This window comes from Carcharodon carcharias, chromosome 11, assembly GCF_017639515.1.
Source record: "Carcharodon carcharias isolate sCarCar2 chromosome 11, sCarCar2.pri, whole genome shotgun sequence".
In the NCBI taxonomy this organism is placed as follows: domain Eukaryota; kingdom Metazoa; phylum Chordata; class Chondrichthyes; order Lamniformes; family Lamnidae; genus Carcharodon; species Carcharodon carcharias.
In genome coordinates, this window is record NC_054477.1 from 101,747,555 (window position 1) to 101,771,556 (window position 24,002).

Genomic DNA, 24,002 nt, shown 5'->3' on the forward strand with positions numbered 1-24,002 from the left:
TGCGGAACACCTTCAGTCTGTCTGCAAGCATGACCCAGACCTCCCTGTCGCTTGCCATTTCAACACACCACCCTGCTGTCATGCCCACATGTCCGTCCTTGGCCGGCTGCAATGCTCCAGTGAAGCTCAATGCAAGCTGGAGGAACAGCACCTCATCTTGCAGCTAGGCACTTTACAGCTTTCCGGACTTAACATTGAGTTCAACAACTTCAAATCATGAACTCTCTCCTCCATCCCCACTCCCTTTCCGATCCCCCTTTTTCCAATAATTTATAATTTTTAATATATTTTTCTTTTCCCACCTATTTTTAAATTTATTTCGATCTACTGTTTTATCTCCACCTTTTATCCCATTTTGTCCGCCCCCCCCCACCTCACCCCTACTAGGGCCATCTGTCACTTGCTTGTCCTGCTTTCTACCTTAATGTCACCATTAGCACATTCTTTAGATAATATCACCACCGTCAACGCTACTTTGTCCTTTTGTCTATGATATCTTTGGCAATCTCTTCTTTGCCTCCACCTATCACTGGCCCTCTATCAAGCTCTACCTGTCCCACCCCCCTCAACCAGCTTATTTTTCACTTCATTTCTTTATTTCCTTAGTTCTGATGAAGAGTCATACGGACTCAAAATGTTAACTGTATTCCTCTCCGCAGATGCTGTCAGACCTGCTGAGTTTTTCCAGCTATTTTTGTTTTTGTTTCAGATTTCCAGCATCCGCAGTATTTTGCTTTTATCTTTATCGTGCGCTAGGTATAAATAACATTCTGATCTTGCAATTGGATAATTCGTATGTTCTTCCAAATTATTAATCTTATAAACTAGAGGCTGTGGAAAATATCACCACATTGTTCCTAATCCTTCAGTCCTCATGACAAATTGCATTCTACAGCTATCTCCTGTCAACTGTAATAGTTGGGACAATCTTCAATAAATCCAGTTTGTTTCAGTAGTGTATTCTGAAGATAGCATGTATAAATGCAAATTAATTGTCTTCTGCAGTACAGATCACAAATTAGGACTTACATACATTGTGCTGATTTCATATTCAGATCTTGTGGCAGAATTGACCATTTAGATTTGAAAGCTTAGAATTTAAAGTTTTATTTCTGTGCAGAACCCAATGTTGAAGTTCAAAGTACAATGTTTTTTGTAATGATCCAATAAAGTCTCAGAACAAAAAATACATATTAATTCCATGCTATGCCAAGCATATAAATAGTAAAATGGTGGTATTTAGGGAATTGACACATGGGGCAGGGTGCATGGTTGAGGTACTAAATCAGAACTTAGTATCTTCTTACTTGGTAAAGACAGATGCAGCTGAAGTCATAGTGAATGAGGAGATGGTTGAGATACTGGATGGGCTAAAAATTCATAAAGAAGAATATTAGGTAGGCTGGCTGAACTTAAATGTTGTTAAATCACCAGGACCAAATGAGATACATCAAAGGATACTGAGAAGTAAGAGTAGAAATTACAGAGGAATCGGCCATAATTTTCTAAGCCTCCTCAGATTACAGGGGTGGTGCCAGAGGACTGGAGAATTGTAAATGTTGCACCCTTCAAGGAAGGATGTAAGGATAAGCTCAGCAACTACAGGCCAATCAGTTTAACCTCAGTGATGGGGAAGCTTTTAGAAGTGCTAATCCAGGACAATATTAACAGTCAGTTGGGCAAATGTGAATTAATTAAGGAAAACCAGCATGGATTTATTAAGGAAAGATCCTGTTTAACTAACGTGATTGAGTTTTTTGACGTGGTGTACATGGATTTCCAAAAGTGACTTGATGAAGTGCCACGTATCAGGCTTGTGAGCAAAGTTAGAAATTATGGAATAAAACGGACAGAAGCAGCATGGATACAAAATTAGTTGAGTGACAGAAATCAGAGTGTGGTAAATGGTTGTTTGTCGGACTGGAGAAAGATCTGTAGTGGAGTTTCCCAGGGGTCGGTGTTAGGGCCACAGCCTTTTTTGATGTAGATTAATGACCTAGACTTGGATGTGGTGGTGTGTTGCAGTTCACTTGGGGAATCTGAGTTGCTGTGGCAAAATACACTTTTATATGCATAAAGTAGTTTGGATCTATAGATAGTGACGGTCGAGGTTCCAACTTTCTTTCCATTACATGGCTGATCAGGAATCTATCTCATTCTTACCGCCTGCCATTGAAATGTGTTAGAAGGATTTGCAAGTTGATACTCCCTGGCCCCATTAGAAAGCAACTTCCTTGGCCATCAAATCCTGGGTGGGCCTCAAATCCAGAGTTTCTGGCTCAGAGGCAGGGATGTTACCCACTGTGCCACAAGAATTCCCCAGACTTGGATGCACAGGGCACAATTTTAAGACTTGTGAATGAGAAAACTTGGAAGTATTGTGAACTGTGAGAAGGACAGTGTTAAACTTCAGGAGGTCATAGACAGGCTGGTGGAATAGGTGGATATGTAGCAGATGAAATTTAATGCAGAGAAGTGTGAAGTGATTCATTTTGGTAGGAAGAATGAGAGGCAATTATTTATTTATATATAATAGTTTACATATACATAATAGTTTACATATAATATATATATTTATATACACAATATTTTTATATTACATGCATTGAAAATATGTTTTAAACATATCTGCAAGTATATATTCTAGATTTATGGGCTAGTTCTATGAAAAAGCTATGTTTTTAAAGGAGTGTTAAACATAGGATTACTAAATGACTTGTCTTTCAGAGACTGGTGGACTGAAGCTCAGAGAAATAAAAAACTGCGAGATAATCCCAATGATACTAAAGTGAAGAAAAAGCTGCGACACCTAGACATTTACCCTGGTTTTCCAAATTCAGCAGTGGCAGAAGAATATCTGAAACCAGTTGTAGATGAATCTAAAGTATCACTCTCCTGGGGTAGACCAGACCTGGATGAGATCAGGGAATATCCTTTTGTAGAAAAAAGTAATAAAAATAAAGTAGGATTTTATTATTTTTTTCAGCATAAATATAATTTTATTGACCATATTTGTCAAATTAGTTATCTGCTATTTTATTCTCCACGCAAAATATTATAAATATTGTATGTTCTTTTCTATTAAGCGAGTTCTTCAAGCACCCCTGATAGAACTGAATGATAAAGAATATAGTGACATTATTATATCAATATAGAGACACCCATTGCCCAGCTAGGTGTAATGACCCTAGCATGATATTCTTATCTATCTAATAGTGGTCAGAGAATCCCTGCAATACCTTCTCTTCCTACTCCTTGCACTGTTACTCCGCTGTTCTACTATCAATCGTCAGCAAAGTGATGGATTGTGTTGTCAACAGTGCTATCAAGCAGCACTTGCATAGTAATAACCTGCTCACTGATGCTTGTTTTGGGCTCCACCGGGGCCACTCAGCTGCTCACCTCATTGCAGCCTTGGTCCAAACATGGACAAAAGAGCTGAACTCAAGAGATGAGGTGAGAGTGACTTCCCTTGACATCAAGGTAGCGTTTGACCAAGTATAGCATCAAGGAGCCCTAGCAAAACTGAAGTCAATGGGATTCAAGGGGAAAAATCTCCACGATTTGGAGTCATACTAAGCATAAAGGAAGATGGTTGTGGTTATTGGAGGTCAATCATCTCAGTCCCAGGATATAGCTGTGGGGGTTCCACAGACAGGGTGCTAGACCCAACCATCTTCAGCTGCTTCAACAATGACCTTTCCTCCATCATACGGTCAGAAGTTGGGGATGTTTGCTGATGATTGCACAATGTTCAGTACCATTCGCAACTCCTCAGATACTGAAGCAGTCCATGTCCATATGCAGTAAGAACTGGACAACAATCAGGCTCAGGCTGAAAGTGGGAAGTAACATTTGCGCCACAAAAGCACTAAGCACTGACCATCTCCAACAAGAGGGAAACTAACCACCTCGCCTTAACGTTCAATGGTATTATCATTGCTGAATCCCCCACCATCAACATCCTGGGGGTTGCCATTGACCAGAAACTGAACTGGATCAGCCATATAAATACTATGGCTGCAAGAGCTGGTCAGAGGCTGGGAATTCTGCGGCAAGTAACTCACCTCCTTACTTCCCCAAACCTTGTCCAAAATTTACAAGTCAGGAGTATGCAATATTCTCTACTTGCCTGGATGAGTGCAGTTCCAACAACACTCAAGAAACTCAACATCATCCAGGACAAAGCAGCTCACTTGATTGTGAAAACTGATCTTTCCAAATCTACTTTGTTTTGTACTGATGCTGAACATCTAAATCTGATTCTTGCACATCACCCACCTCACCATTTAAACTCCAGGAATTTTGCTTTTCGCAAATGTTTGGAAAGTAACATCCTGTTGCTTTTGTGTTTAATTAGAGTTGAAGTACTTGAAATTTCATGTCCGCCTGCCCTTGGGCTAATGAGGCCCTTAAGTGTTCAATTATTGTCCACGACGGTCCCATCCCTCTCCAGTCAGTACTTTACCTGTGGCGGCAAGGGTGGTGCGGGGAGTTGGGGTTGGGAGGGTAGGGTGTGGAAGAAAGGCTACACCATGCCAAAAGCCTGGCAACTTTATCTGCAGCAGCTTGTGTCAGGCAAGAAGGGGGACCCTCTTTTGCAGGTCTCCTAGGCCCATCGGAAGCACCTACCCAAAGGCCACCCCCATTTAACTCTCCCTTAGCCTCTTGAACCTGGCCTCCCACCCTGCTCGTCCATTTGCTGAGACCCCTGACCTTGGACTTACCTGACTCCTCGGCGTGGTGGGACTTCATATAGTCCCAGCAGTGGCCGTGACTCCTGTCTGGCGCAGCTATGACAACGGAGCTGCTGGCCATCCTGTTTGCTGTCAGCTTTCTAAGGTGGGACTTGCTTCCTAGAAGGTGGCCTTAAAACAATTAATGCTGCTCTTAGTGTTAAATTACTCCAGGGTAGCCGCCGAGAGCAGGCCCCCCCCTGCCGGGGCAGGGAGAGGGTGGGGCGTAGACCACAGCACCCTGTAAAACCCAGTCCAGTGTCTTTGGTCCCTTCCACAAATTCCATTCCCTGGAAACTGCCTTAAGCTGAGCAAGGCCGCTAGCAGTCTTGGTGTTGTGTTTGCCCCTGAGATGAGTTTCTGACTGTCCCTAAAGTTAGTATTTCTGCTGCCATAATATCACTCAACTCGACCCTGCCTCAGCTCTTCTGTTGCTGAAACCTTCACCTTTGCCTTTGCTGACTATTATAATACTCTCCTGACTGGCCTTCTACCTCCCACCCCACATAAACCTGTGCTCATTCAAAACTCTGCTGCAGTAACTCACTCCAAAACTCATTCATCCCCATGGCCTCTTGCTTGCTGACAGTCATTGGCTCCCAGTCCGCCAACGCCTCAGCTTTAAAATTGACAATCCTCATCCAAGTTTCTAAAGTCTCCATGACCTCGCCCCTCCCTCCTCCAGTTCTGCAATCCACCTGGACCTCTACATCTCTCCAGTTCTGGCCTTTTGTGCATCCCTGGTTTTAATCAGACCACCATTGGTGGCTGTGCTTTCAGCTGCCTTGGCCCCAAGTATCTGCTCAACACTTTAATTCTCTGTCTCTTAAGATATTCCTTATGTGGCTTGGTGTCAAAAGTCTTATTGATATTGCTCTTATTAAGCACCTTGGGACTACTACGTTAAATGCGATATAGAAATGTAAGTTGCTTTTGCTTATTCATTATGACATCAGAAGTGCGGACACACTGAAAATCTGGCTGTTCTTTAGGAAGAAACAATTTAGAATTGTGACTGGGTGGGAGGTTGGTGGCCGGATGCAATATGGTTAAGAAGGTAGGTTTGTTCTTCATTTAATTAGTTGGTGATGTGCATTTCTGTGGATAAGAACTTGCTGGGCATATATCAAGGTTTTGTAAGGGAAAATGTTAGATTGTTGATTCCTTGTACTGTGCTTTATTGCTAAGTCACCATATTATCTGCTGAAAGATAGGAGTTCTAGAGTGCTAGGAAGTATGGATCAGGAAGTCCTGTTATCCGTCGCTTGTATCTTGTTAGGGCTTCAAACATCTCCAGATAATTGCACCAAGATTGCATCCTTTGTTGCCAACTCTTGTGAACTACCTGAGGGGTCAGTGGGAGAGTAACCAATTTATCTTGGGCAGGTGCGTTTAAGTGCCACTTTGGGGTACATCTGAACCCACCTGATTCATGCAGTTGGAAAATCTGGCTGCCATTTATTGTTTGGGGGAAAAACCTAGTTTTCTTTTCCTTCCCTACCACATAACTCCACCCCACCACGCCCCCTGCTTCCCATCCAATGCAGATGTCTATATGTCTCCTGTGTAAAGAAAAATAAACATGGGTCAGTCTTAGGCAGGTCCAGGCCACTTGTGCAGTCACGTTGCAGCATACCTGGATGCCTGCATACATCGTCTCACTTGCCATTCCAGCCTACAGAATGAGACCAAGCCATGAATGAGCCAGGAAAACAGGAACTCTCAGCTTAGGGAGCCACGCCACAGCTTTGTCCCAATCAACAATTGCCTTGTAAAGGATGAGTGATATTTCTGCCCTATAAGATGGGTGAAAAATGGCAGAACCCTGCTAATTTCCATTGATTTCCACAGGAATTACAGTGGGAAGCCAGCCCCCATGGATTTTCAGGGCCTTGTGTTTAGAGCCAAAGGAGAGCTGCCACTATCTGAGTAGGAAAATGAACAGGATGACATTTATTTCACACCTCTTCTAGTCTGTAGCAGCTCTCCACAATCCCTCTCACTTAAAGGCCTGCAATTTTTTTTTAGCTTGTCATGTCTAGTAAAGGCATGTCATATTCATAATTTTACACATGGGGCTGAAAATTACGGGGGGAGGCTGAAGGCTCCCCACCCCCCACCCCAAGAAACAAAATGAGCGTGGAGCTGACCCACTCCAAGCCGGCCGGGAGCCCCGCAGCCATAATGCGCTGCGGGCGGGCTAAACAAGGACTGAGTGCAACATCTGCCCCTCACCAGGGAGGATGTCCTCCTCTTAGTTGGCAGCTGCATCATTCCTGGCAGCACCAAGAGCACATTTGTGGGCAATAGTAGGACAAAGATGGCCCATAGGTCCTCAGAAACAGGTAAGGGGGATGGGTTAGTAGGATGGGCAGGTAGGAAGAAAGGGCGGGTTCCATCTTAGGGGGGCAAAGGGCAAAACCGGAAAATAGAACCACCCCTTCCTGCCCTAGGAAGAGATTATTTGTAAAAATTGGCTGCTCCCGCCCACCTGACTGCCCATACCAAATGTTTTATGGCGTGGGCAGCATATTATCAGGGTCAATTGGTAATATACCTAATTGACCCTTGAATATTTATTTAAATATGGCAGACTGGCTGCCAATTTCAGGGGGAGTGGGAAGGTGGTGGGGCAGGCACCCACCCTATTTTATGAGCCCCCTCCACCAAAAACATGCCCTTCAAGGGCACATAAAATGCAGTCCCTGGTCTGAGCTCGTATGGAAGCTTCTGGAATTGCTTTTTCTTTAAAATGAACACTGATGAACTGTTAAAATGGCTGCCATGGAAGTCAGGTGAAATTTGCTTATTTAGCACAGACTATCAAGCTTCCAGAAAGTTCTAAATTCAATAACCATGGGTGGGGACTCCCCTGGAATGAACATATCAATATGAATGTTATCTGTGGAATTCATGCCTGCCATTGTTTGAAGTTTCCATAAAACACAGAGTCAATGGATTCAAAAACTTCAAGTTTGCAGTTCAACAAAGGAAAGCTGATGAAACCAGTTGACCACAAATGTGAAAGCCCACCACCTACCTCCTTTAGTATATCAATGGCCTTATAGCTTTAAGCCATTCTGGGTGGACAATGGCCATTGACTACATAAATAAAACTTGCTTCTTATACTGAGGTCCTTTATTATCCCAAGACCCAGAAGGTACCGGGGCCGACTGTAGAAAAACACCTAAAAGATAACAGAGGAAGGCTGTGTCATCCTTGCCTTTCAGAACGATCTGTCGTCAGCCAGTCTGGGAACCAGACTCTAAAACTAGCTGCAAGTCATCAAGCAGCCAAAGTTATTAACACATTCCAGTTTCAAAATTCACCTGAGAACCAATCTCCTAGATATTCGACTGCAGGAAACTTCACAACCTGCTGTGAACACTTTGCATTACAACTTTAAATCATTGAATCCATTCAAGAAGCCACAGGCCTGCTGAGTGGGAGACCATAAATCATTAATCAAAGACTGAATTAACTAATCTGTAAAAGTGCATTATCTTTATCTGTGCCCAATCTTGGTCTCATGCATGTGCATACATAGAGTGTGTGACATAGCATTACTTTGGGGTAAGTGCGTGAGAGTAAATAATCTTTATTTTAAACTCACAAAAGCTTGCTGCTGAATGATTTAATTGGAATACACACTCCGAAGGGTGAGAAAAGATACACCTCTTTCCATGTAAAACAAACTGATTATGGACAGTAAGAGATCAAATACATTATGTCCATTACAAGTCCTAAACACAAATTATCAGAATAGCCAACCAAACTTAAGCTGGAAAAGATTCTAAGCTGAAAAAGTGAAATATTAAACAGATCACAGCTACCAAGTTTCTTTTGGTTAACTCTTGCATTAATAATTTGTCACATTCACACAACTGTTTATAATATTTGACTCTCACGTGTACATCATTTGTGTTTTTTTCTCACTTTGTAAAATATATCTTTAACTTTTGGCAAATTTTGTGAGAACCGTTTTGGCTGGACCAGTAAGAAGACTGATGAAGTTCTTTTACCTGTAATGAAGCAACTCAATACCCACCAGGTATGTCTTAACTGAACTGTGATAAGCATTTAATTGTAGGGAGTCACTTTCAGGACATTTGAATACAAGTATTAAATACTTAGGATCTATAAGTCAGCTAAGTTTTTAATGAAACTCAAAAGGGACCACGTGTCACAATAAGTCACAACACAATTCTGTGCCACTATTCTGCTTTCTAATCCATTACTGAAATATAAGATCCTTTCCCTGATGGTATCTAAGCGAAATAGATTTGAGGGCCTTTAATGTAGGCAATTGCAATACGCATCTTCCCCACAAAGTATAAACATTGGATTAGAAAAGCTGTTTCCTCCAAAGTACGCTAATTTTTTAAAAAATTCCAACATTTGGAAATTTTAAATGTTGGATCTCCAACATTGTGGTGGAAACATTAAGACATACATTTGACTATATATGTAATCGGATTCAATTTGAAGAATTTATTCAAGAAATATAAAAATGTAGAAATTTGTGGCACTAATAACAAAAGCAATGGATAGGCTTGACTCCCAACCAGAATGGTGTGAATGTAGTTGCACACTACAGTCCAGTTTGTCTCAATTGGCTACCTTGTGTTCACTGTCAGCTAGGTTCCAAGTGAGATTTCATTTGGAGTACAAATGCTCCATCTCAAGGGGAGAAAATGCTGCCATATGCATCTGTAATTTTATATTTTGACTTGTTTTAGAAACTTAAGCTTCATGCTCATTCTTTTTCTCAAATGATTTTCCCTTTTTACTGTATTCAAACCTTTTTCACTAAGACACTATTAATATAGTATTTTTTTTGTAGCTTGCTCTATACACTTTTTTCTCTTGCAGTCCCAGCTACGTATTGATTCCTTCTTCAGAATGGAACAACATGAGAAGCAAGCGATAAAAAGCCAAAGGCTTCGCAGGGCTGTTACTTGTATGTTGAGGAAAGAACAAGAACCTTTAACAGAGACAGAAGAAACCACAGCTATAACAGAAGCAGCTACAAATTCGGCAATAGAAGGGAAGGACCAGGGAACAGCATCAGGAATCAAAGGCAAATCAAATAATTCCCAAATACAGCACAGAAAGAGGAAGCAAACACAGAAATCTGCAGAACCACCTTCTGGAGGAGGATTTATTGAATCCATAAAGTTATCTAAAATATCTGATGACTCTGCAGTGGATGACTCTGCAGTGGATGATTCTGAAGTTAAGTCAAAACAATTTTCCAAAGTGATGAGTTTGATTAGAAAAACTTCAGAGAAGCAGAAGAAAGATGGAAGAGATAAAACTAAAGACAGAACTACCAATATGAGCAGCAGCTCAAGTGATGAGAGTGGTGATAGTATTTTGGTAACGGCTAGACCTGTGTTTGAAAAGAGAGGAAAGGTTAAAGGACTTAAAACAAAACAAAGAAAAAATTTGAGAAATTAAATTCCATTGGCACTTTCTACAATTCTAATTATTTGAAGCCAAATTTAAAGTGGTACTTAAACCTCATGTCCTAAAATGCAAATATTTAGAGGTTTGTCTTCATACAAAATACTTGCATCTTCTGTGAATTCTAGGTTACATAGTGACCAGACAGGCTAAAATTTTGTTCATAAATTGCTTTAAAGCATCTAGAAGTTGCTCAGTTAGTTAAATTTATTCTAGTTTGTCCCCGGAGTACAGCTTGGAAACATTTTTGCAGTGCTAAAATTATCTGAGCTGTTGACTATATACCATTGGATTGAAAGCTACCATTATGAATCAGTGGTTATTTTTATGTCTCCACCACTGAGTGCAAAAAATAATGAATTTATTTTACAGTAAAAGTGTAGATTAAAGATTTTTTTAGACTCTACAGAAAAAATCATGTGAGCAACAGACTCTAACTTTGAATAAATATGTGAAAATGTATGTTTATATCACATGCATTCCAAAAAACATTACAGGGAATGTTGTTTATGGGGGAAGCTGATGAATTGTTTGGATACTAAAATAAGCTCATTTTGTGTTGGAATTTGTTAAAACACTTGTCACGCTCTTAATAAGCCCATTAAATGATTAGTTATTTTTAATATGATGGATAGCAGACAAAAACTCCTTTCTCAGTCTAGGATGTCACTGCCAATCTTCATATGTCTAATTGTCAGGTACCAAAGAAATATTTTGAACTTTAATTTTATAAGTTCCTGGATCTTGGGAACATAGGAAGAAGAATAGGTCAATTATCGTATCAAGTATTAATCATAATGAATTGTAAATAAGTAATAATGTACTAATAAATGTAATGCATTTGGGACTCCCTTCAGGTATTGGAACTTTCATGAATTTTCTAAAACTGATCCAAAGCAAGTATATTATCTTCGAAACATCAAATATGATGAAATCAGCTGTATTTCTTATTTAAAAGGAAACATATTTCTTCTTCATTATACCTAAGGAATATATTATTCTTGGTTGAAGGAGCAGACTGCCTGTCAAATTTGTTGTTAAACCATTTACCAGGTTTGTAGGAATAAGTTGGGTTAACTCACTTGCACTTTCTCATTTATAGAACTGTCTCATCTCCATCAGTTAATGCCCATTGATGGCCTGGTTAACACAGCAGGTCAACCTGTATAATTGCGGATATAAACCCATAACTTAGCATTCTGGTTTAAGGCATAAAGTTGATGGTGGTTTAGTCTGAAACAGAACAAACCAGTACCTGATGCGTGTTAAAGCAACTATGTCTGTCTAGTAACCATGCAAACTATGTGGTTCCTGTCGCACGAGAATATCTTCAGGTCACAGATAGTTGGATACAGGGTGATTTAATAAACCCTGAGACCAGGAGCATGGGTTGAGATGCAGAAGCAGGATCAAAGGCAGGTGTGCTGGCAATTTTGCACTACCAACCAGTACGCTGGTTTACCAATATGTTCCCACCTCCAGCATATTTTCATAGAGGCTATTTTGGAGGGAGGGTGACGATTGCCTGCCGGACAGCAGTAGGTAGCCATTAAAGCCAATTAAAATGCATGTTCAGGTCACTCTTCGGCACTTCTGGTTTTTTCAAGATGGCTGGCGGGCTCCTTGCTGAGGCCCAACTGATGGATGGAGGTTCCCTCTCTACAATGGCAGGCTGCCAGCGGTGGCCACATTTTATTTTTAAATTTTCTAGTCTTTTCCACCTACTTAAGCAACTCAAACTTCTGATGGAAAGGTTGCAAATCTTCAAGTGGTGAATGGCCTCCTATTGACCCTCCAGACTTGGGAGCCTATCTGCCATCCTTAATTGGCTGATTCCTCCAGAATGTCTCACTGCCAGCGCTTATGGGTTCCTGACCCATATTTCAACCTGATGGACGCATTGGGAGCAGGGATTGAAAATCCTGCCCATGTGGCTAGTAATGAAACGTATACTATGATCCAGAATGCATGATGTACTGTGCTATTCTATGTCAATAGTTTTTAAGACATCAAACATGAGTTTCAAATTACATCTTGACCTAGAGACTAAGCAATGTGAAACATAATCCATCTTCAGGCTAGGAACCAAATCTATGAGTTATATTCCATTTTGCAAAAGCACTGACCTCAATTCAGTCTCAAAAGTTGCCATGTGGTTCCCACAATCGTGTCTCACAAGGATGCCAGACTGTGAACAGTTTTAAGAATATCCGCTGGCCATAGCAAAAGGTCCATCGTTTCAAGCATTTCCACAGATTTGGAATTAAGAATTACAACCTTTAATTCCTTTTGAGTTCTCTGCATCCAATGTAAACACTTGCATTAGTTATTTGAAATGGAAGTCTACCACTTTGGAGTGATTGGTTCCAGTTGCTAAGCAGAACAAAACAAGAAAAGATAGGCTCTGCTTCATTTTTTTGTGTGTTTAGTCATAAATCATTCACAGAGTTGTTGCTAATGCCAACTGGAGGCAATCATCCCTGGAAATGTTTCTGAAAATGCTTGTGGGCTTAACTGCAACATTAGTACAACAGGCTCACTGCTAATTTTAGCAAAGTAGATATGAGTGAAATAGCTGTAGTGTTAGCTGAGGTTATGAGGCAGCATCATTTGTTTTAATGTGAAGCATATTCAAATCAGAGAGAAATTAGTTTTTAAAAAATTAACATTTATCATGGATTTGAGGATTCTTGACCAAACAAAAATGGGCTTATTATCTGTGGGGAAAGAAAGGATGTTAATTTTCGCTTGTTACAGTCAGTAAAGACAAATTTGTGCAACACTCCACAATTGCAGAGTGAAATTGAAAAGTATCTTACTGCAGACCAGGTGTTAGTGATCAAGTTTCAAAGTGGACCACAGCATTAGTGAAAAGTACAGAAACAGATGCATATTGATGCACTCACAGAGTGGAATTTTCCATGTCCGCTGGTGACGGGCATGATAGGTGACGTGAAGGGACAATATGGCGCGATCAGTTTCGTGATGGTGAGAAGGCAGGTTGCAATTGTCCACTCAGCCTGCCAACGGAGGGCCGCATTTCCCACAATTGCTCGTCGGGAACCTCATTGTTATACATCAGCATATCATTATCAGGCCATCCACCAGGCTTCTGCAGGCGCTCAGATCTCTGTTGTAATACATGGTGGACCACATTAACTGCAAGGGCTTCCATTCACCGAATGTGCAACCACCAGAAACGCATCCTGCAGGTGATGCTGGAACGTCCGTCCACATTAGCGGGAAAGCACGGCGACGTTTCACAACAGCACATAAGTGAGGTGCACTTGGCGGCCTGCACTTTGGGTGAACTGGAGGTGAGTGAACAGCAATGTTCTGCAGAGCTCGCCAGGATCACCTGTTGCTTTGCAAGCTTCAGGGGCGCCGGGGGGGGGGGGGGGGGGGGGGGGGGGGGGCGGTGGTAGTGGGTTGGGGTTAAGTGCCACCCTACCTCAGGGGCGACTTTTGAGGGGGGGGAGCAGGGGACAAGTGCAGCTCTGCCTCTGAGGCGACTGGTGGCGGTGGGGGAAGAGGGGGTAAAAAGGGGGCAAGGGCATCCCAGCCATTGAATATAGCGCACAAGCATTCAGGGTGGAGGGAGGAGGGTAGGGTGGACGAGGGAAGTGGCCAAGCATTCAGGAAGCCTGTAGAATGTGACCATTCCTCTGCAACTGAGACAGTTCAGGTGCAGCCATGTTGATATGATTGGGGTCGGGCTCCTAGCTTATCTGCCTACTCAAGCAATGCAGAGGTATCAAAGTGCCACCAAGTTCTTCAGAGCTCCCCGACCCCTGGTACAGACTGAAAATTCATGAGCATTTTAGCAGACTGCAGAGCAGTTGGACTGCACACATTGTACAATCTCCTTGCTAAAGCCAGCCACAGAGCAGTCACTGCTGGAGGCATTCAGAGCCCCTTGCAATGTCAGCATCCTGGTTTGGACCAGTCTTCCCCCATGGTTTAAGCTAATAGGGCAGCCATGCAGCGTACTAATCCCTGGCCATCCAAGTGGTGGCCAGCGCTCTCCAGGAAGCATTAAGGGGCCGTCACACTAACCAGGACAGGCTCTTAGTGCACTCATGCTAACCATGTGTCTCTCTCTTTGATCGTGCAGGAGTACACCAGGATCATGGAGCCTGGTGAACTAGTTGTATGCCTGATGGCCTACAGAGGTAAAAGAAGATGGAGGAGAGAGTGACTGGGACTCCTGGCTGTGCAGAAGCAGGAGCAGCAACCTCAGGAAGTAGGGGCGGCTGGGACTTCTGCACATGCCGCCTAAGAGCCACAGTGAGTCATCACAGGCTGGCGCCTAGCAACACGCAGGGTCTCGATAAGCTGTCTTTCATTCCTGCAGATGATCAAGAACCAGTGTCGCCAAAGACTGCGCATGTCCAGGGATCTGGTTGCTCACATCTGTCAGTTACTGGAGGATTTGACGCCATGGGGACATGGAGGGCATCCACTGCCAGTAGCTCCTTTCAGGGCTCCACAGGTGATCTCTGTGAGAACTCTCAAGCCTCCGCCCACAAATATATCCATGAGTTCACGGATGCCATCTTTGCAAGGAGACACAACTTTTTGCATTTCCTGGACAGCCAGGATGCAAGAGCGATTGGATTCGACCAGATCTTGGGTTTCTCACAGGTGCAGGATGTGATCAACTGCACTCGTGGTGCTCAGGTCTCCATTGCAACACCCGGTGGATTTCATCAACTGAAAGGTATTCCACTCGCTGAATGCGCAGCTGGTGTGTGACCACCAGAAACGCATCCTGCAGATATGCTTAACGTTTCCAGGGATTGTGCATGACTCCTACATCTTCAGCCAGTCACAGATCCCTGGAGTCTTCCAAGATCCACAGAAGCTGCAGGGATGACTCCTCGGGGACAAGGGCTACCTGCAGGGGCCGTGGCTGATGACACCAGTGTGGTGGCCTCAGACTGCAGCAGAGCAACGTTACAATGAGGCTCATGCTGCAACTAGCACCTTGGTGGAGCAGACCATCGGGATGCTGAAGATGAGGTTCCAGTGCCTGGACCAGTCTGGTGGAGTCCTGCAATACAGTCCACAGAGGGTGTCACCCATCGTCATCATCTGCTGCACCCTTTACAAGCTGAGCTGGATGAGGAGGACGCCAACGGGGATGAGGTTGAGGAGGTCCTTGGAGGCAATGATGACAGGGATGAGGCCCTCGAACTGGCTAGACAAGGCAGGTATGCTCGGGAGGCCCTCATAGCTGGTAGATTTGTGGATGATGATGATAACATGCAGTGAGGTGTCCCCATAGTTCCTCAAATCGCATTTGTGAAAGTTTGACTCCAGTCTAGCTTATGGCAGCGCGAATACCCTCTGTGAGAATGCTGCTGTCAGGGAGACGCATTGGAGGCCCTAATGGTCGCTTGATTGCAGGAGGATGATGACGACATAAATTGAGGACACTCCATAAATCTTCACACAACCTCTGAAAATGTCTGACTCCTGTCTGGCCAAGGGCAGCTTGCTTGCACTCTGTTATCAGGGTCACATCTCAGAGCCGCAGCCATGAAACTTTAGATGCATCTGATGCTTCATCTGCCTTCAGCACCTGGGCCCTGCAGGAGCTGGAGCACAGCACTAGTAGGCACAGATGCTGATGAGATGGGAGCCAGCCCCTCCTTAAAAGGTGCTGAGAGCACACCGAGAGAATGAGAGAACTCTGTGGCACCTGCCGACTACATTCTGGCAACACTGACAAGCACTGCCGAGGTGCAGGCATCAGTAATGTTTCCAGGGAATGTGAGGCTGGACCATCACTTTGGTCTAATGGCTGCACAGAGTACAGTAAAGAGGCCCTGGACTGAGACATCTGCCTTTATCTTGTGCAGAAAGGTTTCACATCTGAGTGACATGAACACTGCTCATCAGAATAAGGAGCCAAAGGCAGGGGGACATTCTCGGGAGTTTATTGACAATAGTGAACAGTATGTGCAAGTGATTAACACCTATGCACAGGCTGTGCAACTAATTCTCCTTAATTGTCTTCACCCTGCCTCTATGTTTTGGTGCTCCCTGGACATCCACAGTGAAGGTGAAGGCTGACTGCGACGCCTTGTCTGTGATGACTTTGGCAGGCATCCTCTGGAGAGCCAAGGTTTGGAGGGCCCTGGCCTACTTTCACAGTCCTGCTATGTGGCAGTGGCACCCTTCTCAGCCTGTGGAGCTGGAGCTGCTGAGGTCACAGGAACAGAGGATTTGGATAGGCCGGACACTCTCGGAGTCACCTGGATGGATGGGCCAGGAATGTGCACCTGCGAATCCTTCTCCCTTTGGGTGCCCGGGAACCCCAGGCTGACTCCTTGAGGAGCAGGGGTAGCTGGAGTGAGATCGAGCTGCCTGACACTGTTCTCACATAGACACTATTGGAGGCCAACTATGGCATCAGCGATGGAATTAAGTTCGCGCAGCAGTGCAGGAGCGACATCCTGGGCCAAGGTCTCCATAGCGGCCGCCATCCTAACAGCATTGACCTTAGTGCATTAGTATGCCGGCGTTATCACTCAGACTGAAGGCGGACAGGCTCCTCCATTGTGCCTTGCAATCTGAGGAGTGCAGCGGACATCCTTTTCTGAAGTTCCTGAGTTTGCCTTTGCAGCTCCAGCAACTGAGACATGATAGAGTCCAGAGGCTCCTCATCTGACTCGAACTCAGCAAGTTTCTGGCCTCCAGCAGTCCTCCGAGTGTCTGGGAATTTCCTGCCTATGCCTGCTGTGGATCAGACAGTGTGATGTGCTCACCAAATTGTGATCCTGGGGCTATTCTAAAGCTAGGTCCCACCAAGGTGTGTGTCTCTGCGCTGGTGGAGGGTTTGAGTGAGCGCTGTGACAGGACTTTAGGGAGGGTGCCTCTAAATTCTTCTTCAGAGGTTTCTTCAAGGCTCGATTGGAGGCCCTGGGTCATGGACTCTGTCGGCTGTTTGGCAGATGTGTGCGAAAGCAAGGGGAGATAATTAGTGCATGGCAGTGGCCTGTGAATGAGGACACATCACTCACAGCATGGTTGTCTAATGGACGTTGCACTGCTCAATTGGTAGAGAAATGCCGACTTCACCATCAGCACAGGAACAGCCCAGATTGTGGCCGGCCAGCTGGATGGCTCTGCTTTCAAAGTCCATGAGAACCTTGATTTTGGGCACTCCGCCACCAGTCTGCAATCTCTCTCTCTTGTTGTGTGCCAGCTTTTCCTGCATAAATGAAGATGGAGAGCACGTAAGCAGGACACCTGCCAGGCCAGATGATAAATGTGCCTGGCCTGTGCAGGTAGTGAGTGGGCCCCTGGATGGGATGAAGACAATAATAGTGAGTGTGGGAGAGTGAGTGGTGATGTCCCTTGAACTGGCAGTGAGTGAGGGCCCTGTGGATGTGTGCTGGGTTTGTGAGTATCTGCTTTGAAAATGATAAAAAAAAAAGTGACTTACCCTGGCGGAAAAGAGATCATTCATCCTCTTGCGGCACTGAGTGGCTGTCCTCTTCTGAAGGGCGTTGACGCTGACTAACTCTGCCATTGTTTCCCAATCTGGATTGGTCACATTGCTGCCCATCCTGCAGCCAGAGCAGGGGTGCAGGATATCCTGGAGGGCCTCCACAGCGTCCAGCTGCTCAAGGGACTCGTCATTAAACCAGGGGGTTGCAGCCTTCTTGCCTTTGAGGTACATGTCTCCCGGGTAGCAGTGTTGAGCTGGAAAAGCAATGAGTGCTGTGCCTGCCGCTGGCCTATAAACATGGTGCATGACATGATGCATCAGTGGGGTGATGGCGGGCGGGCGAATGAGGAGTCCGCCTGTCATGGAAACAGCGTGTTTCCTGGGAGTGCATAAATAGTGAGGTGGGCTTGGCACATTATGCCATCGGCGGGCAGCACACCCTTTTAACTGCCCACTACCACACTTAGTGAAAATTTGGGAAAATTCCGCCCACTGATTCTCACATGTTGAAATCATGATTAAGTCGTCGATTACTGGCTTCTGTTCTTCACACAGCATAAGGAAATAAATAGCTTTTCAAAGATGAAACATTGACCCAGATCTTCCATCCTGCGTAGGGTCGTATCCTGGAGGATGTGCTGGGATTTCCCGTAAGTCCCACAGAAGGACTGCACAGGAATTGCCTGGAATGTTTCAACTTCTGTCTGGAACCTTCCAAAACTTCAATTTAAAGTCAGAGACTACGGATGGTTCCAACTCTCCTAGCAGAACAGTTAACCACTAAATGTTAGAAGGATTAAAACCACTTCTAGCTCCTGGGTAACTATGGTACTGACTCCCCTGCCCCCACCCACCCAACATCCGACTACCATCTTACCTCCCTGACCACCTGAATAGCAGTTGAAACTCTACCTGAGTTCTGCTCACAGTGCAAACCAAAGTTCTCTACAAGTTTAACATAGCTTCTCTGCTTTTCAATTCTGTCTCTCTAGAAATGAACTCCAGTGCTTTGTTTTTGTTGACTGTACTATTAGCCTGCATGGCTACGCCTGCATGGCTACGCTTAGTGATTTATATATTTGTACACTCGAAACCCTCTGCTCCCTATCCCATCTAGACACATTTTCCAAGGAGTACGTAGCCTCCTTATTCTTCCTGCCAAAATGCATCACCTCACAATTATCTATGTGCATTTGTTGATTGCACAACCATTCCGCAAAGTTTATTGATGTCTTCCTGTATTTTGTTGCAGTCTTGCTCCATATTAACTGTACCTCCCAATTTGTTGTCAACTGCAAATTTTGAAATTTTAGTTCTGATACCCGAGTTTGAATCTTTTATGTAATGGTAAACATTAATGGTACCAGCACCAATCCTTGTGGAACATCATTTAGCACCTTTCACCAGTCTGTGTAATTGCCTTTGACTTCTACTCTCTGTTTTCCGTTTTGTAGCCAGCTTGCTATCCATTCTGCTATTTGCCTCCAGATTCCACATGTTCTGGACTTTGTCATGAGTCAACTATATAGAAGTTTATTGAAGGCCTTTTGAAAATTCAAACATTTATTGCATTACCCTTGCTTACCCGTTCTGTTACTTCTTCCAAAAGTTCAACAAGATTGGTCAAACTTGATCTGCCTTTTTAGAACCCATGCTGACTATCCTTTGTCATGTTCTTTTTCTAGACACTTTTCTATTACATCTTTCAGTAAGGATTCCATCTGAAGCAGTGGTTTTATCCTCTTTGATTTTAATTAGTTTATCAATTATCTCCCTTCTTCCTAAAGTTTGTTTATATCTTTTTTAGATATCTTCTTCAAATACTATGCCTACTAAATTGGTGTCCTTGATAAATAAATATTTAATATTTCTGCCATTTCACTGTCATTATTTGTTTATTGTGTGTATCTTTTAGTGGTCATATTCCTAAGATTTTGATAATACTCCTAATTTTTAAGGTTTGCTGTTGATCAGTAACACCTATGGATTTTATTCTTTAGCCACATTTTAAATCAAATGGTTCCGATAGAATTTCTGTTAGTAAGACAATGGACAGTAAAGGCAGTTGGGGAAAAGGAAGGCAGTTGTTTGTGAGAAACTACACTTAATTGTTTTACAACTTTAAGTTATCTGGGAGTGTGGATTTAGCAATTTTATGTTGTAATTAAGAGTCTTTTTATTGGCCTTGAAGGAATGGTTAAAAAGTAATTTGAACTTTGAATGGCTTTATCATTAAATAAAGCCCATACATTGAGTTAATTGATTCATTTTATGTGTAGGGCAAAAAATCTGTACTGGAGGGAAACTTTTCTTTCTGTTTTGACATTATGGTAAGAAGTGTTATTAATTTTGTTCTTAGTGGTTTTAGTATCTGTGAGTATTGGGTTAAAATATGTTGAAGAGAATGTCACTTTGTAACTGCTCTGTATCTAAAGGTAATGTGTTACTTGTTCGCAATGAAATATAAACTCTGGGAGTCCAGCAAAAAAAGGGATGAACGTTTGTGCTTTAGTCTATATGGCTCTAGTTACAGAGGTGGGGTGACATGAGCTGACTTGCAGCCTAAGCCAATGGAAGAGGTGAATTTGAACTATTTCGAAATAAGGCATTCTGGAATAATGAGAAGTGGGGATAAAAGTTAGAAAATTGGAATCTTTGTTGGCACAGTGTTACCATGACTTCTGGGGTAAGACTCTCCTGGACACAGTTCAACATCACTTCAAAGATAGAGAAGAGAAAGACATTGCCTGAGCTAGCAACACTCAAGGAATCCTAGGAACTTGAGGGATAAGGAACTTCCATCCTGTCTTCATTGTTTTTAGTTAAGTATATGGAAAATCTTGCTTAATAAATTCTACTTGATTCATAAATAATAGTTATTCATACTTTGTTCGGTCAAGCACAGCTGAGGACTCTAGTGTTAGAAATTAAGAATTCGGAAGGTAGAAATTTTAATTAGTAGGGTTTTATACCTCAAAACCCTGAATTCTTACATTCTCATCCCTTTATGAACTTTACCCACTTTATGAAAATAATTGACAAGCCCGTTTATAATTGTTGGAAGCCATTGAATAGCCCATAAAGCTCCATGAATACACAGATGGTTTGAAGAATCTGTTTAACAAAGGATGGTGGCCAAGAGCCCATAAAACTCCCTAAGTAAACAAACAGACCTCAGAACTGTTATCTCAACAGATGTCTAGACTGAATATATAAAAGCAATGGAAAAATATTAAACATTTATTAGGCTATCCTTTCAATAATGTGAAATTTACTCTATGTTTTTCGTCCATTAGATAAACCTGTTTTAACTCACCTGAAGACTTTGCCAAAATTACAATGTTGAAATATTATTTGACAGCTTGCCAGTTAGAAGTAACACATTGTTTAATGGGTAGTTACATCTTCCGACCACAGAACTGTCATAATGCAACTTACTGAATACAGATACAACTTATGCTACAGAATTTAATGATGGACTGTAAAGGAGGAAGTGCCATTTTACTTACCTTTTATACTCTTCCTATGTCCAATCCATGGTTCATGCCTCCACAAAACCCAACAGCTGCTAAAGTCCAGCCACCTCCATGAAAATTAAAAAGCTTACTTGGGGTGGGCTCTCAATGAGCCCAACAACCTGTCACTTTCCTTCTTAACAGCAACAGGTGAGTTTTGGGGCCTGCTTCTTTCCCTGACTTCATGGAAATGACTGATGATGAAAGGAGAGATAGGAATTCTGACTGCCCTGCTTGGCAACCATCTTTTTACAGTCCTGCTTCCATTTGGTCTTGATCAGGACCATGAAAATCCAGCCTTGTCTATGTACCTAGTGTATGCTTTTTACCTTTGTTTCAATCTTACCCTTATTTCTTTACTGATCTACACTTTCAAGTGCAATATATTTCTCCCAGATTCCATAGATCACTGTTTTAAATGTTTCCCACCAAGGTTCTATTTTTGTATTTCTCTGTAAATTTTCCAATTTATTTTTTCTAGTTCCATTCTCGTTTCATCCTTTGGATGAGACATGAAGCCAAAACCCCATCTGCACTCTCATGTGGACATATATAAAACCCATGAAACTGTTCTGAAAAAGAGCAGGAGAGTACTCTCCAGTGTCCAGAAAAATAATTAACTCTCAACCAACCCCACTAAAAATAGATTATCTGGTCATTATCACATTGCTGTTTGTGAGACCTTGTGCTATGCATATTGGCATATTGGTTGCCGTGTTTTCTATATCACAACAATGGCAACGTTTTAAACAAAATTATTTCATTTACTGTAAAGTGCTTTGGAATGTCATGAGGCCATGAAAAGTACTTTATGAGTACAATTTTTTCTTTCTTTCTTTTATCTTTTAAAATCAGATTTTTTCCAATTTATGACCTTGCTCTTTGTCTTACTTATGCCTTTCTCAAACTTCACCTTAAACTTTATTTTGTTGTAATTTGTATTGCCTTGATATTCTCCTTTGTTTACTTCTCTTGTCTGTTCTGGTTATTTTCACATTACTGGATCCAGCAGTATTCCCTCATTTGTTGGGCTTTTTACATGCTGGGTAGGAAAGGAATCCTGCATACTTTGTAAAAGTACCAATCCCTGTACCTCTTTTGCTACTTATTTTTGTCAGTTGGTTCAGGGATAGTTAAATCTTGAATGATTGTTTTTCTTTGTCCTTTACTCACTTCATCTATTTGTTAACATGTCCCTTCCTCCAATGCACTTCCACTATTAGGTGGTCTGGTGTATGCCCCTATTGGTGTGATCAATCTCTTCTGACCTTTCATTTTAATCCATAGTTTTGTTTCTAACCTACTGTTAACTATAAGTCCTCCTTATTATCATCTGAAGGGAGTATGAGCAGCTAGGGGCTAGTTAAGAAGCAAAGTATCAAAGGTAATAATCTCTAGAATACTATCCAAACCGCTGCAAATTGGCATAGGTTAATTAAGATCAGAGAATTGAATGCATGGCTCAAAGATTGGTGTGGAAGAAATGGGTTTTGATTCATGGAGTACTGGCACCACTGGGGAAAGAGGAGGCTAAACCACTGGGACAGTCTTCACCTGAACCATGCTGGGACCAGTATCTTGACGAATCATGAGACTAAGGCTGTAGAGGGGGCTTTAAACTAAATAGTGGAAGAGAGGGTTCATGTGAGGGGAGATCTGGATTGTTAAAGAGCAATGACAAAATGATAATACGTGGCAGAGAGACGGATATTCACATAACTTTTCTTACCCAGTGCACCATCAATCTCTCATACTGCTCATTCACCACATCCCTCATCTCTCACCCAGCAGCAGTCTATAGCAGTCAGTGCTCGGGCAGCATTTACCTCACTCTCACACACAACCCAAGGTTACCGGCCTCACACACACATCTCATTACCTCCACATAACTCTGGCTACTTAGCTATGGCAGGCACATCACCCAAGCACATTGGTACATCATCATTGACGTTCTATCCTCTCTCTTGCAGGACCATACATTCATTTATAGCCATAGTTCACAAAAGCTTTTAGATGAAAGACAAGTTGTAAGGACACCGCTCTGCATCAAGAATGGCTGACCAGGAATCTCTCCTGTCCTCACTATCCAAATCATTGGGCACATTGGAAGGATTAACAGTCTGTTTATCATGTTCAGCCCTCATCATGAACACACCTTCTGTGGCCTACAAGTCCTGGAGTGGGACTTGAACCCAGAGCTTCTGGCTCAGAGGCAGGTGTTTTACCCACTGAGCCACAAGGCCTCCTCCCTTGTAGGGCTCAGTGGCCCATAATAGGAGAGAGCAGAGCAGAACCAACAGGGTCAGACACAGCTGCACCACCTCAGCTTCCTAAAGGAGGTGGTGCTCTGCATCATGGGTCTGTGACTGAGGCCATTGCATCTGGTTTTGTCGAGAACATTCAGGATGATGGCCTGTTCCTGCCATTTGCACTTGATCAAACACCACTCATCTTCCTAACCAGCCTGATCAGCAAGTTGCAAATGGTATGACCATGGGCCTGTAGTTTTCCACCCCACCCCCACATCTCTCAATCCACCACTCTCATTCTGCATTTCTGTTTTCTGATTCCCAAGAACTACTGTTTGGTCAGCCAGTGTGACTTCAGCATGAAGGCAGAGAGCTGCACCAGACCTCTGAGGAAGAAACATCGTCAGCTGATCTGACTCCTACAGTCAACAGCTCAGATACTTTGGGCTGAATTTTGTTCTTGTAACAGGCTCCCACTAATGGGCCTGGAAGTGAGGACCAATCCCATTTCGCTGCTTTGTGGGACTTGGGACAGCATTTTATAGACAGCAGGCAACTAATTGTTGCCAGGGCAGC

The 24,002-nt window shown here is 43.0% G+C and overlaps 1 protein-coding gene across 1 annotated transcript in view; it reads left to right on the top strand.

Moving 5' to 3' along the window:
- Window positions 1-11,055, top strand: part of ercc5 (excision repair cross-complementation group 5) — a 143,528-nt gene extending 132,473 nt beyond the window's left edge. The window contains exons 24-26 of the mRNA XM_041198712.1: window positions 2,728-2,928; window positions 8,704-8,788; window positions 9,610-11,055. Coding sequence (XP_041054646.1) covers window positions 2,728-2,928; window positions 8,704-8,788; window positions 9,610-10,197 — 874 coding nt within the window. The 3' untranslated portion in view covers window positions 10,198-11,055. The remainder of the gene's footprint in view (window positions 1-2,727; window positions 2,929-8,703; window positions 8,789-9,609) is intronic.
- The last annotated feature ends 12,947 nt before the right edge of the window (window positions 11,056-24,002 follow it).